This window comes from Erinaceus europaeus, chromosome 12, assembly GCF_950295315.1.
Source record: "Erinaceus europaeus chromosome 12, mEriEur2.1, whole genome shotgun sequence".
NCBI classification, from domain to species: Eukaryota; Metazoa; Chordata; class Mammalia; order Eulipotyphla; family Erinaceidae; genus Erinaceus; species Erinaceus europaeus.
In genome coordinates this window covers 61,092,415-61,105,712 of record NC_080173.1, presented here as the reverse complement: position 1 = coordinate 61,105,712, position 13,298 = coordinate 61,092,415, and the positions used below count along the sequence as shown (strand labels likewise).

The 13,298-nt window shown below is 40.4% G+C and overlaps 1 protein-coding gene across 8 annotated transcripts in view; it reads right to left on the bottom strand.

Moving 5' to 3' along the window:
* LOC103116739 (phosphatidylcholine transfer protein) overlaps positions 1 to 13,298 on the bottom strand; it is a 51,349-nt gene that overhangs the window by 20,965 nt on the left and 17,086 nt on the right. For 3 of the 8 annotated variants that reach the window (XM_060203778.1, XM_060203777.1, XM_060203782.1), the window contains exons 3-4: positions 12,991 to 13,070; positions 11,324 to 11,495 (exon numbers count right to left, since the gene is read on the bottom strand). In XM_060203778.1, coding sequence (XP_060059761.1) covers positions 11,324 to 11,495; positions 12,991 to 13,070 — 252 coding nt within the window. Of the gene's footprint in view, positions 1 to 2,898; positions 4,603 to 6,037; positions 6,106 to 9,697; positions 9,873 to 11,323; positions 11,496 to 12,990; positions 13,071 to 13,298 lie in introns of those variants that run through there. The other 5 variants (XM_060203780.1, XM_060203781.1, XM_007526691.3 and 2 more) reach the window with 4 other exon arrangements.

Below are 13,298 nucleotides of genomic sequence, written 5' to 3'. Positions count from 1 at the left end.
TTCCCACCTGCAGAGGAGTCGCTTCACAAGCATGAAGCAGGTCTGCAGGTGTCTCTTTCTCTCCCCCTCTCTGTCTTCCCCTCCTCTCTCCATTTCTCTCTGTCCTAACAATGATGACATCAATAACAACAATAACTACAACAACAATAAAAAAAAACAAGGGCAACAAAAGGGAGAATAGATATAAAATTTTAAAAAAACTTTTTAAAAAAAGCAAGCATGTTCAATGAGAAATGGGTAACAGTAAAGAGATGTTCTCTGTCCTCCCTTCTTTCTGATTAAATTTCAGAGACTGATGCTTCACTGTGGAACTTAGATGTGAGTGTAGGATGCTCTGCATCCTACCTGACTTTGGGATTGGGTGTGTGTGTGTGTGGTGGGGGGTGGATAATGGGAGGCTATAGATGTTAAGAATGAATAAAACTTTTCAGGTCATTCCTCAACCTAAAATCCTTCGATGTCCAAATTCCTTGCCTTGGCTCTCAGACTCCCCCAGGGATGCCCACTTCTCTCTCCACAGATTAGCTGTCACTCCTTCACTGTCACTGCTCCAGCCACTCTCACTTTTGGTAGTTCTTTAGGTACCACTGCTATACACTGGGTCACGGTGATTTTTTTGTGAATCCCTCTTCCCCAGCCTTCATTCAGATATCTCCAGGACATTTTTCTCTGACTGCCCTCACACAAACTTGGCTAGGACTTGCAGTGTTACACCCTCTACCACCCTCTGACTTATCTGAAACTCTGCCCCTCCAACAGCTTGTTCCACTGTGTTTGCTTCACTAGACCATTAGCTCCTTGAGAGCAGGAACCAGATGTTTGTTTCATTCATCTCAGGATTCATGGTGGTGTCCAGCCTTTTGTCAGGCAGAAGTCAGACTCATAAGAAGCACCAGATAGGGTCTGGGCAGTGGCACACCAGTTGAGAGCACACACTGGTATGCTCAAAGACCTGGTTTAAAACCCCCACTCCCCACCTACAAAAGGGACATTTCATGAGTAGTAAAGCAAGGCTGCAGATGTCTCTCTTTTTCTCTCATTTCCTCCTTCTCTGTCAGTCTCTTGTCTTATCACAGAAAACAACAATAACAACAACCTGAAGGGTGAATACATATTCTAGAGCTTTTAAAAATGTTTCCTCAAGTCAAGTGAGTGATGAGAACCAAATAAGCTTTTCTTGCTTCGTCTTGCTTAAGTCCAGCTTGGTAGCAGGTTTGATAGGTAGGCAGTTGAAATGGGGATTCTGGGTGAGGAATCCCAGCCAAGGAAGTAGGCCAAGACCTGCACTGTGAAATAAGAACACATTTAAGGGAAGTGATCCTCTACTGGAACTGCTTACCTCACTAACTTTAAGTTAATCAGTGTGAATAACTTACCTGTAGAAAAAACTTGGTGCTGATTCTGTCATTAAAATCCTGAGTTTTCAGGACGAGTACGGTAATGCACCTGGTGGGTGGCATTGCTATACATTTACCCTCCAATCCTGACTCAGTACACTGAGTACTACAGTACTTGGGGAATCTTTAGTGCCACAGTCTCTCTCCCTTGCTACAGAGTCAGCCTGGAACATTTGCCCTGTTGAAAACAAAAACACATCTGCTGTACACATTACTAGCGGCCACACCATGACAGTCACCCCTTAATAAAGAAATACTCTAGTGTTTTCAGGAAGGGCCAGTGGGGACCTACAGACATCTATAACCATCAAAAATGATGAACTAAGGTAATGATTTGGCTTATGTTAAATACTACAATATTATTTAATGTAACCAAACTGTACCTCTTTATTTGGACATGTTTAATCTTCTGGGTGTGTCAATAGGAAGACCTTACCTAATAATCTTGTACTTATTCATTTAGCTGCTATTTGAGTAGCTACTAAACATTATCCTAGGGCCAGTAAGCAAAGTGAAACAGCTATTTCTGTACTCAAAGATCTTATTGTCTATCCAGAAATCTAGAGGTAGGGAAAGTAAGTGAAACAACTGTTAGAAGAGTGCTACTGTATTAGTAAGTTCCAAATGGTGCCTCCATCCCTGTGGAAAAATATACCCTGAGGAGTCATGTGTAACTTCTAAAGCACTAGTTCTACATTGTTGTCCCTGGAGTGTCTACTGTTGGCTCAGTGGTTCTGTTTCCCACCATGCCCTTTAATTTCAGTGTCATATAGGATCATCTTCTTTTCCAAATCAGCATGCATAAGCCAAAAAAAAATCAAAAACCAATTATAACTCTAACAATTAGAGCAAGCTTTGTTTCTTCCCCCCACCTCCCAACCCCCTTGCCTAGGAACTTACATTGCTGGCATTCTCAGAGTTCTTAGCAAATTGTTAAATGACACAGTTTGCATGGCATCCTTGCACAGGGATTCTCTAAAGACTCTATCATCTTAGCACTTGTGTTTTCATGACTTTATACACAAAGTTTTAACTCCACTTTTATCACAGCAGACCTTTAGACTTCATTTATCCAGTGCTAAATTTTAGCTACTCTACTGATAGTATTATAATAAACTGGTGAGGTATTTGATCATCTACATAATTCTATTCATATGACAGTGACTGGAACTTTCATGTTTAGAGAAGTCATGGGTTAGTATGGAATCTATTAGAAGATAACACTTTCTTTCTCTTCATGTGATGCTAGGAAAATATAGGTCTCTATATTTTTGTCTGCCCCCAAATACAGCTTAACATCAAAGATAATTTGTAAAAGAACAGAAATTAGTTCTAATTAGTTTAAATACCTATATTGAACCTTCCTAAGACTACATTGCACTTGGTTCTACATTGAGTGTGCCTAGAATTCTATTTTATAGTCAAGTCCATGAATTAGGTTGGTGGAGACTTGCAAATAAAAGAGACCTGGAAGCCACAAACCACAAACAGACCCAGTGTAAGTCATTCAGCATTTATTAAATATACAACACACTTTTCTTTTATAGAGAGAAAACATAATCTGAAGCAGCTCATTTAAAAAAAATATTTTAATTTGATAGGACAGAGTAAAATTATAAGATAAATTTAGATAGAGAAGGGGAAAAGGAGGGAGGGAGAGAGGGAAAGAGGGAGGGAGGGAGAGAAGGAGAGAGAGAGAGAGAGAGAGAGAGAGAGAGACTTGCAACACTGCTTCACTACTTATAAAGCCTCTGCAGGTAAGGACCTTCAAGGGCTTGAGCCTGGGCTTGTGCCTGGCAATGTGCTTGCTGAATGAAGTACATCACTGCCCGGTGGTTGCCAGATATCCTGTTTTATTTGATTTTCCTTTCTATTTTCATTTGACAGGACAGAGAAAAATTGAAATAGGAAAAGGGAAAGACAGACAGACACCTGCAGGTCTGCTTCACTGCCCATGAAGCATTCTCCTTGTAGGTGTGGAGCAGGGGCTCAAACTCAGGTTCAGATGTGTCACTGCCAGGCCCCTGGAGTATCTCATTTTAATAAATCATGCACTTCTGGCTTCTCTATTACCATTAATCAAGTCTTCAAATTGTTATTACAAACAGAGTAGTTAAAGAATTTTCCCTGAGATTACCAAGGCTCTTTCTTTGGCCACAAAGTATCTTGCCATACCAAAATTTAGAAGAAAACATACGAAACTAGATATAATTCATAGTGGAAGGGTCAGGCCACTTAGGTAAAATCCCTGAGAAAAAGGAACATGGTCAACTAAGTTATAAATTAATAATTCCCTGCCTATGAGTGGTTATCGTTTCAATGTCTCCAGACACTGTGGAGAGGAAATTTGTATTATTGCATAGAAAGAAAGACACCTGATTATGGCACAATGCACCAAGAAGCTGTGCTTTGGCTAAGTGCCAGAGTCATCACGATCTCTTAGTTTGCAGTAAAGTGCAGAGCTAGTGAGGTATGGGCAGCCTTTCTTTAGCAGAAGGTAGGCAAAACAAAAAGCTAGACATAGGTTAAGAAAAATCAGTCATTACATTATGAGCTCATTCAGACCTGCAATAGTTTGCAAAAATGGTTTGCTATCATAACAGTTAGTGGTCCTTCAAAGTAGGAGTGGGAGAAAGCTTGCTGGATTATCACCTAAAATCCCAGCCCAATCAAGTCACCAAGGCAAAGCCCAAGGTAAGTGGATACTGCATCTGTCTTTCAGTCTTGTTACACACTGAGAGTTGATTTTGAAGGAGCGCAACTTCAAGTGAGACTTTCTTTGCTGGTAAGAAATCACATTCTGGGAAGGAGCCAGCTTGCCAGGTATCAGCCAGTCTATGTTTTGTTATTGTCCCTCCACCTAAAATAGCACAATGGAATGATTGTGTTCCCTATTGAGGACTTCCCTTTTTAAAAATAAATAAGCAAAGGTTTTCCTAATCTGACCCATAGTCAATAGTGCAAGAAGGCAGCCTGTCCCCGGGCAGGGGAGAGTGGGAAAGGAAGCAGGAGGGCGAGTCGTGCAAACACACACAGGAACGACGTGCTGTATCATGTGCAGGCCTCTGAGTGTGGGAGGGAGTGGCTGTGGCGGTTCTGAAGATATCATTCCACAGACACAGGTTTGGAAGTCCTTTCCTTAGGTTTTCTTGAGGTAATTACGACAGGCTTTTGCCAAGTCATTTAAAAAGGTGGTAACTCCATTCTGCAAAGCAAAAGAGATAGTCACAACTAGAAGTAATAAACTGTCCCTAAGCCTTTGTAAGAATTATGGTGGTTATCCTTGAAAGTGGTGGGTGTGATGTGGAAATATACCTTGTAATCTTATAAGCTTATAAACCACTATTACTTACAAATTTAAGAAAATGGCAAAAAAAGTGTTAATGTATAACATGCTGACAATTGTTGATAACATTGTTTTGCATAACAAAAAATAAGAGTAAAAGTTATATGATCCTGCAAAAAAAAAGATATATGAGAAAGACATTTCTCTGCTCTCAGAGGAATTACTTATGATTCTCTGAGATGTGGCAATAGGTAAATAAAGATGATTTGGGGAATAATGAAATAAAGCCCTTGACCCAATTTCAACAGAGTATTGCCACAGATAAAGACAAAAGTTAAGATCCAAGCTATAGGTGAATCCAAACTGTAAATCATTGTCTTATATTTTTGTCTTTTGCTCATAAAAATTGAAGACATATCTGAGACACTGCTTTTTGAAAAGAGAAAGAAAACATTTTTCCAGTGGGATGTAGGTAGGATTGGGATGGGTTGTGGGATTCTTCCAAAGAAATGGGAAGTGAAGGGGATGAGACAATATTCTATTTGTCTTACTGAATTCAAAAGTGGTAAGGATTTGGAGGCACGAGAGGGATATATTATCACTTAGTAATGAGCACTGTGTATGATTTTCTCCCAAAACTATCTAATTTATTCCTGTTCTATGAGATAACTAATACCCCTGCTAATTTTAATAATGGAAGAAGAATTAATGGTTCTACTGGGTAATACAGGCAGATAGAAGCAGGCCAGGATACAAAATCTTGTATATTTGATTCCCTGGGGATGTAGTGAGGCCTCCAATCAGTAAATAGGTAGGATTTGGACAAAGCAGTTCCCCAGGCAATCAGTCTCCTATGACCCAAGATACCACTGCAGGTCTTTTTCCATGCATATGCTTGCATGCATGTGTGCTCTCACACACACCAAAACAAACAAACAAACAAACACAAAAAGAAGCCATGGTAAACAGTAGGTATCTACCAGGCATGGATTCATCTACTATTCCCTAAGATAGTTCAATCTGTTTTACTGCACATAAATAGATACATGGTCCAAAGATACAATTGTTCCTAGGAGGAGCGGACAATTGTTAGGATGTTCCAGAGAGTGATCCTGGCAGGGTCTCTAGGCATTAGCAGGGAGGGGCTGGAATTCCAGCTAAGAATTCTTTGTCTTTTGTCCCAGCCTCCATCCTGGGTGTTGGCAACCCCAACCCTTACTATAGTCACTCAACCAAGCTGTTTTATAAAAGAGTCTCATTAGGCCTGAGACAGCCTGTCTCTTCAGCCTGACAGCCCTGTGGGCTAAGTCAACATTTATCAAAACACTTCCCCTCCTACCTCCAGGGATCTCACCTTAGCAAACCAGTTAATGAGCCAGGACGGAATTTGACCACCTGGGTTATCGAAGTAATGCATGAAAACTAGAGGGAGAAAGAAAGGACAATTTAGAAAGAGGAAAAATGTTAAAAGATTGAACAACAAAATCAGAACCTTCAGAAGACCCAGAAAATAAGACTCTAACATATAATTCAGGTGGTCTTCCCTTAGTAACTTATGTGTATATTTTAAAAAATATAGCTACCAACACATTTTGCTATTTATTAAAGAACAAGCAAGTGCTACTTGAGAGTTTTCCAGAAAAACAAGTGGTTGTATGTTCTTCTCTCAGAATTTCTCAGGGTGGGGGAGAGTAGGGGTGGAAATCAAGGCAGACAGATTCTCAATCTCTGGATTTATAGTGAGTCAAATCAGTGTCCTCACAAATAATCGAATCTATTCTCTCATCCACCCTCACCTGAAGTGAATTTCTAACCCCCCTGATTCACTGAGCTGTCCTGGTTTCATTTGAATAATGTAAGAGTCTGTAAAGATGAGGCTAAGTTGGATTGAAATACCCATCTTACAACAAAAGTCTTGGACCAGATGACTTCACAAACAAATTCTACAAAACCTTTAGGAAACAGCTAATACTATACTTCTAAAGCTCTTCCACAAGATCGAAGAAACAGGAACACTCCCTTCCAACTTCTGTGAAGCCAACATCACCCTGATACCAAAAACAAATAGGGACACAACAAAAAAGGAAAACTACAAATATCTCTGATGATCATAGCTGCCAAAACATTAAACAAGATCCTGGCCAACTGGATACAGCAGTATATCAAAGAGACTGTTCATCACAACCAAATGGGATTTACCCCAGGAATGCAAGGCTGGTTCAACATACGTAAATCAATCAATGTCATTCACCACATCACTAAAAGCAAAACCAAACCCCACATGATTATCTCAATAGATGCAGAGAAAGCCTTTGACAAAATCAACTAAAAAAAATGGGAATAGATGGGAAATTCCTCAAGATAGTGGAGTCCATATGTAGCAAACCTACAGCCAGCATCATACTCAATGGACAGAAGCTGAAAGCATTCCCATTCAGATACAGGACTAGACAGGGCTGTCCATTATCACCATTACTCTTCAACATACTATTGGAAGTACTTGCCATAGCAATCAGGCAAGAGAAAGAAATCAAAGAAATACAGATTGGAAGGGAAGAACTCAAGCTCTCACTATTTGCAGATGATATGATAGTATATATAGAACAACCTAAAGAATCCAGCAGGAAACTACTGGAAGTTATTAGGCAATATAGCAAGGTAACAGGCTACAAAATCCATGTACAAAAATCAGTGGCATTTCTTAATGCAAACACTAAATCTGAAGAAGAAGACATCCAGAAATCACTCCCATTTACTGTTGCAGCAAAATCAATAAAATACCTAGGATTAAAGCTGATTAAAGAAGTGAAAGACTTGTATACTAATAACTAAGAGTCACTATTCAAGGAAATAGAAACTGATACCAATAAATGGAAAGACATTCTATGATAATGGATTGGAAGAATATCAACAAATTAAATATTCTCCCCAGAGCCATATACAAATGTAACACAATATCCATCAAAGTTCCACCAAGCTTCTTTAAGAGAATAGAACATAAACTGCAATCATTTATCTGGAACCAGAAAACACCTAGAATTGCCAAAACCATCTTGAGGAAAAGAAACAGAAATGGAGGCATCATATTCCCAGACCTCAAACTATATTATAAGACCATTATCATCAAAACAGCCTGGTACTGGAACAAAAATAGGCACACAGTCCAGTGGAACAGAATTGAAAGCCCAGAACTAACCCCCCACACCTATGGACATCTAATCTTTGATAAGGGGGTCCAAAGTATTAAATGGAGAAAGGAAACTCTCTTCAATAAATGGTGCTGGGAAAACTGGGTTGAAACATGCATAAGAATGAAACTGAACCACTTTATCTCACCAGAAACAAAAATCAACTCCAAATGGATCAAGGACATGGATGTTAGACCAGAAACTAACAAATACTTAGAGGAAAACATTGGTGGAACCCTTCCCACCTACACCTCAAGGACACCTTTGATAAAACAAACCCAATTGCAAGCAAGAGTAAAGCAGAAACAAACCAATGGGACTACATCAAATTGAAAAGCTTCTGCACAGCCAAAGAAATTATCACACAAACTAAGAGACCTCTCAGAGAATGGGAGAATATCTTCACATTCATACATCAGGCAAGAGACTAATAACCAAGATATACAAAGAGCTCATCAAACTTAGCAACAAAAGAGCAAATGACCCCATCCAGAAATGGGCAGAGAATATGAACAGAACATTCAGTACAGAAGAAATCCAAAAGGCTAACAAATACATAAAAAATTGCTCCAGGTCGCTGAGTATCAGAGAAATGCAAATAAAGACAACATTGAGATGCTACCTCACCCCTGTGAGAATGGCATATATCAAAAAGGACAGCAGCAATGAATGCTGGAGAGGCTGTGGGGACAGAGGAATCCTTCTGCACTGCTGGTGGGAATGTAAATTGGTCCAATATCTGTGGAGAGCAGTCTGGAGAATTCTCACAAGGCTAGACATGGACCTTCCATATGACCCAGTAATTCCTCTCCTAGGGATATACCCCAAGGACTCCATAACACCCAACCAAAGAGATATGTGTACATCTATGTTCATAGCAGCACATTTTATAATAGCTAAAACCTTGAAGGAACCCAGGTGCCCAACAACAGATGAGTGGCTGAGGAAGCTGTGGTATATATACACAATGGAATACTATGCAGCTATTAAGAACAATGAACCCACCTTCTCTGAGCCATCTTGGACAGAGCTAGAAGGAATTATGTTAAGTGAGCTAAGTCAGAAAGATAAAGATGAGTATGGGATGATCCCACTCATCAATAGAAGCTGAGAAAGGAGAACAGAAAAGGAAACTAAAAGCAGGATTTGACTAAGTCTGGAGTAGGGCACCAAAGTAAAATCCCTGGGGTGAGGGTGGATATTCAGCTTTTGTGGCAGCAGAGGGGTATGTGGGTGGGATGGGACACAGTCTTTTGGTGGTGGGAACAGTGTTTATGTACATTCCTATTATTTTGTAGTCATATCAATCACTAATTAATATGAGAAGGGGAAAATTGATTCTATGTCTCAAACTTTTTAAAGCAAAGACTGAGTCTTTTTAATACATAGGCTGAGTCTATGATATGTTGACTCTGTCAAAAGCCTAGACCAGGGAGAACAGAAGCAACCAGTGGCACAGCTATATACAAATAATGTCAAAGGACAAATTATTGTGTGTTGGGTATGATACAGCAAATCCTAACAAAGGGATTTTTCAAAGTTAACCCAATTACCAAATAATGTGATTATAACAAATAACTATCTATTGTCTTCTTAAATGCTAAGAAAGCAGGAACCTCACATTTCCACTATAGAGCCTATATTTCCCCCAGTCCTAGAACATCTAGGGTGGGGCTCACTTTCCTGCATGCTTCTCTCAATTCATGCCAAACAATACTACATCTGCCGATCGCAACCTAGTCAATGCAACGAGTACCACCTCAGCATGTTTCACTTCAGACTGTGTCCATAGACTTCAGGTGTGGAATGACAACCCTTCAGCTTCATTACTTGGGTGAGACCTTTACTTTCATAGTATTCTCTAATTCCATTCCAGGAGGTTCACTTCCTAACAAAGTCCCAAAACCTAGATATAGACCAGGTCCCAGGAGATAGAGCATATGTTCACATGTATCCATAAACTAGGGCAAAATATATACCTGAAAGCAAAAATACACAAGTCTGCCATGAGTCAGTATCAAGTTCATAATGAAATAGTGTCCATTTAGACTTAGATACCCTCCTCACATACTTCCTATTACAGTTCTCTCACTCACTTCAAAGCTAATCTTAACAAAGCAAGGACTGCAAAAGCTGAATAAGGGCAAGAGACTGACATACTTTAAACAATGACTCTTTAGTCATTATAAGGCCACCCCATCAGCTGGGGCCCTATTTGGGGAGTCCTGAGATTCCCAAACAGACATGATGGGCCTAGACAGCAAATAAGTCCCTCACTCTATTGTTACCGGTTATCTCTATCAGGAACAACAATACAGACCCCTTTGTGGGCCCACATAGGACCCTGCCCTCAACTTGAATCAACAATAGTGGAAAATGTTCCTTCCTCCAAAGAGAGGCTGGACAACATACTCTAGGCTACACCCGAGGAAGATGGTTCAATATTGGGGCAGCGTGGAATGTTTCTACTCATGACCACAGAATGTGAGCTCAGATCTACAGGGATGCAGAGGTCATATAGGCTCCTAAACTGAATATGGCCCCAGATCACATCAAATTGATGGGGTTTATAGTCAACAATATTTATATACCTTTCTTAATTTGGGACCAACTGTCTTCCCTGATACAGATTTCTGTTCCTTTTGACAGCCATGACATCATCTCCCCAGACAATAACTTGGATCCATCTGCATATCTGATTTCAGGCTCAGAAAAAAACAAATGAACAAACAAAACCCCACAAACTAGTATAGTCATAGACCCTTTGGAATATAACTAAAATATGCCTACTAGCTATTTACAAAATGGAGGACCCCCCCATCTATTCATCTACACTATTCCAGCCTTCAGGTCCATGATTTCTCAACAATTTGTTTGGCTTTGTATGCTAACTCTCTTTTCAGACACCAGGTTCCAGATTCTAGTATGATGCCGACCAGACTTCCCTGGACAGACAACCCCACCAATGTGTCCTGGAGCTCCACGTCCCAGAGCCCCACCTTACTAGGGGAAGAGAGAGGCAGGCTGGGAGTATGGATCGACCAGTCAACACCCATGTTCAGTGGGGAAGCAATTATAGATGCCAGACCTCCCACCTTCTGCATCCCACAATGACCTTGAGTCTATATTCCCAGAGTGATAAAGAATAGGAAAGCTATCAGGGGAGGGGATGGGATACGGAGATCTGGTTGTGGGAATTGTGTGGAGTTGTACCCCTCTATTCCTATGGTTTTGTCAAAGTCTCCTTTTTATAAATAAAAAAGAAAAAATTAAGAAAAGAAATACCCACCTTGCTCTCCAGCTAAGTTTCTGGGAGATGAAATAAGACCCTTCCTAGGTATTCACTGGTTTATGTTGTGCCTCATACCCATTCTTTGATCTCTGGGATAAGCTTCAGATATTGGACATGCTTCACAGTCAACAAAGCCTTCAAGGGAATAGCCTTGACTTACCTCTGCTCCCCTTCTTGCCATCACTCACAAGTGCCAAGCTCTGCTTATACTGCTTCACCCTGACCACACCTGATTTCTCTGGAAACTGTGGCACCTCAACACTCTTTGCCAGGACCACATAAACCTTCTGTCCTTCCCAGTCCAGCTCTCGACAATCCCGGATGTAGACATACTGCATGGCTAGTCAAGGACATCACCAGCAACGTTGCATGCCCCCAGAAGTAAAGATGCTCCCATCAGGAGCACAGGAGGTGGTTCAATAAAGTTTTCTTTGCATCTGCTCCCTTACTCACCTTCCTAGTGTCCTCACCTCACACTGCCAGGTATTGTCAATATGAATTATGCCTAAATTATGAGTCTCTGATGCTTTTAGTCATGCGAAAGAAACCATTATTCCCCCAGACCCCATCATTCTTTCTCTCTCTCTCTTCTCCCACCACTCCTCTTTCACTCTCTCTCACAAAAGATTTATTAAGGCACACCATACATACATTTGCTTGTATATTACTCCAGGCTGAATTTTATAGACAGAAGGACAGAAATAGAGAAAGAACTTGGGTCACACTTGTGGTAAAGGAATTCCACAATCCAAGTGAGTTATCTTGCCAACCAGGAATTCCAGTTAGTGCCCTAATAGGTTGAGCTGTCACTCCTGCTTCTTTCTCCTTGGAGGCTCTACTGCATATTGCATAGTTGGTCATTAATCAGCTGGGTGACACATGCTAGTTAATCACCCAAGGATATTTTCCCTACCTAGGAGGGAAGCGACACTACATACTAGACAGGTTTAGAAGGACTATGAAAGAAAGCCTGAAGCAGAATAAGTATTTAAGAAGCATGAAACTCCTTTCATTTTGTTCTGCCCTCACCCCAATTTCTAAATACTAACATCTGGGCAGAGGTCTTGTTTGTTACATGGAAGCCACAAGCCATGAATGAGAAGACAAATGCGTACTTGATTAAATAGGACTAGGGTAGTTCAAAGTTAGAGCACACGGTTTTCATGCTTGAGGGACCAGAGGCCCCAGATTCCAACTCTGGCACCATGGTAAGGCAGAGCCAAGTGGTTGTTCTAGTGAGCTGTCTTATCTCGCAGAGCAACTGAAGTGAAGGAATCTCTTCATTCCATTCAACTACTTCATTTGATAAGTTTGAAACTGAGAAGAAATATATACTCCTTGTGAAGAGCTGGTAGTCAAGAAAGGATTGCTTTTAAGCCAAAGGAGGGGTTGACTAAAACTTAGTGGCAGGGGGGTGGTGGTAAAAGGTGTAAAAGTGGGATTCTTGAGTTCCACTTCTCCCTATCTCAACATTCTCTATCATAGTCACTTTTGGGGTCCACATTTATCCCTCTAAAGATTTTGAGTATATAGTAAATGTCTTTTATAAAGATTCTTCATAGACCACCCCAATTCAGTGACCCAGCAATTCCAAAATCTAGAAGATATCTCAGAAAAGTAAGAGCTCTCCTCCAGTGGCCAACATGTTCACAGACTCTCCGTATGGGGCTAGTTTAGAAAAAGCACTCTGACATCTCATAAAGTCACATAAGAAGCAACAGATTTTATCAGATTCTTCTGCAAGACTCAAATACCTATATGGACAGTCCAGTCCAGTCCTGCTGGAAGTCCAGTTCTATTGCATTAGTGATATCTGGGAAAGGATACATCTCTATTGGACATGGGAAATGGGTAATTGACTTCCCAGTAGACCACATTCTTTCCATCACATTCTTCTTCATAGAGTTCTAAGGAGGACAAAAACAGTTAGTGAATCTGAAATGCTTTTGCTTCAATTAACAAGAAGTCTAGTGACCTCTAGGGAAATTACTAACTCCTAAGGCACAGGATTCAAGGAAAAGTTAGGTGGGTTTTGTAAGTATCAAAAGCTAGATGCCCAGAGGTGAGTATAGTAGTTATAAGAAAACAATAAAAATGAAAGAAGTCATCAAATCTTCTCCATCATATAGCACAAA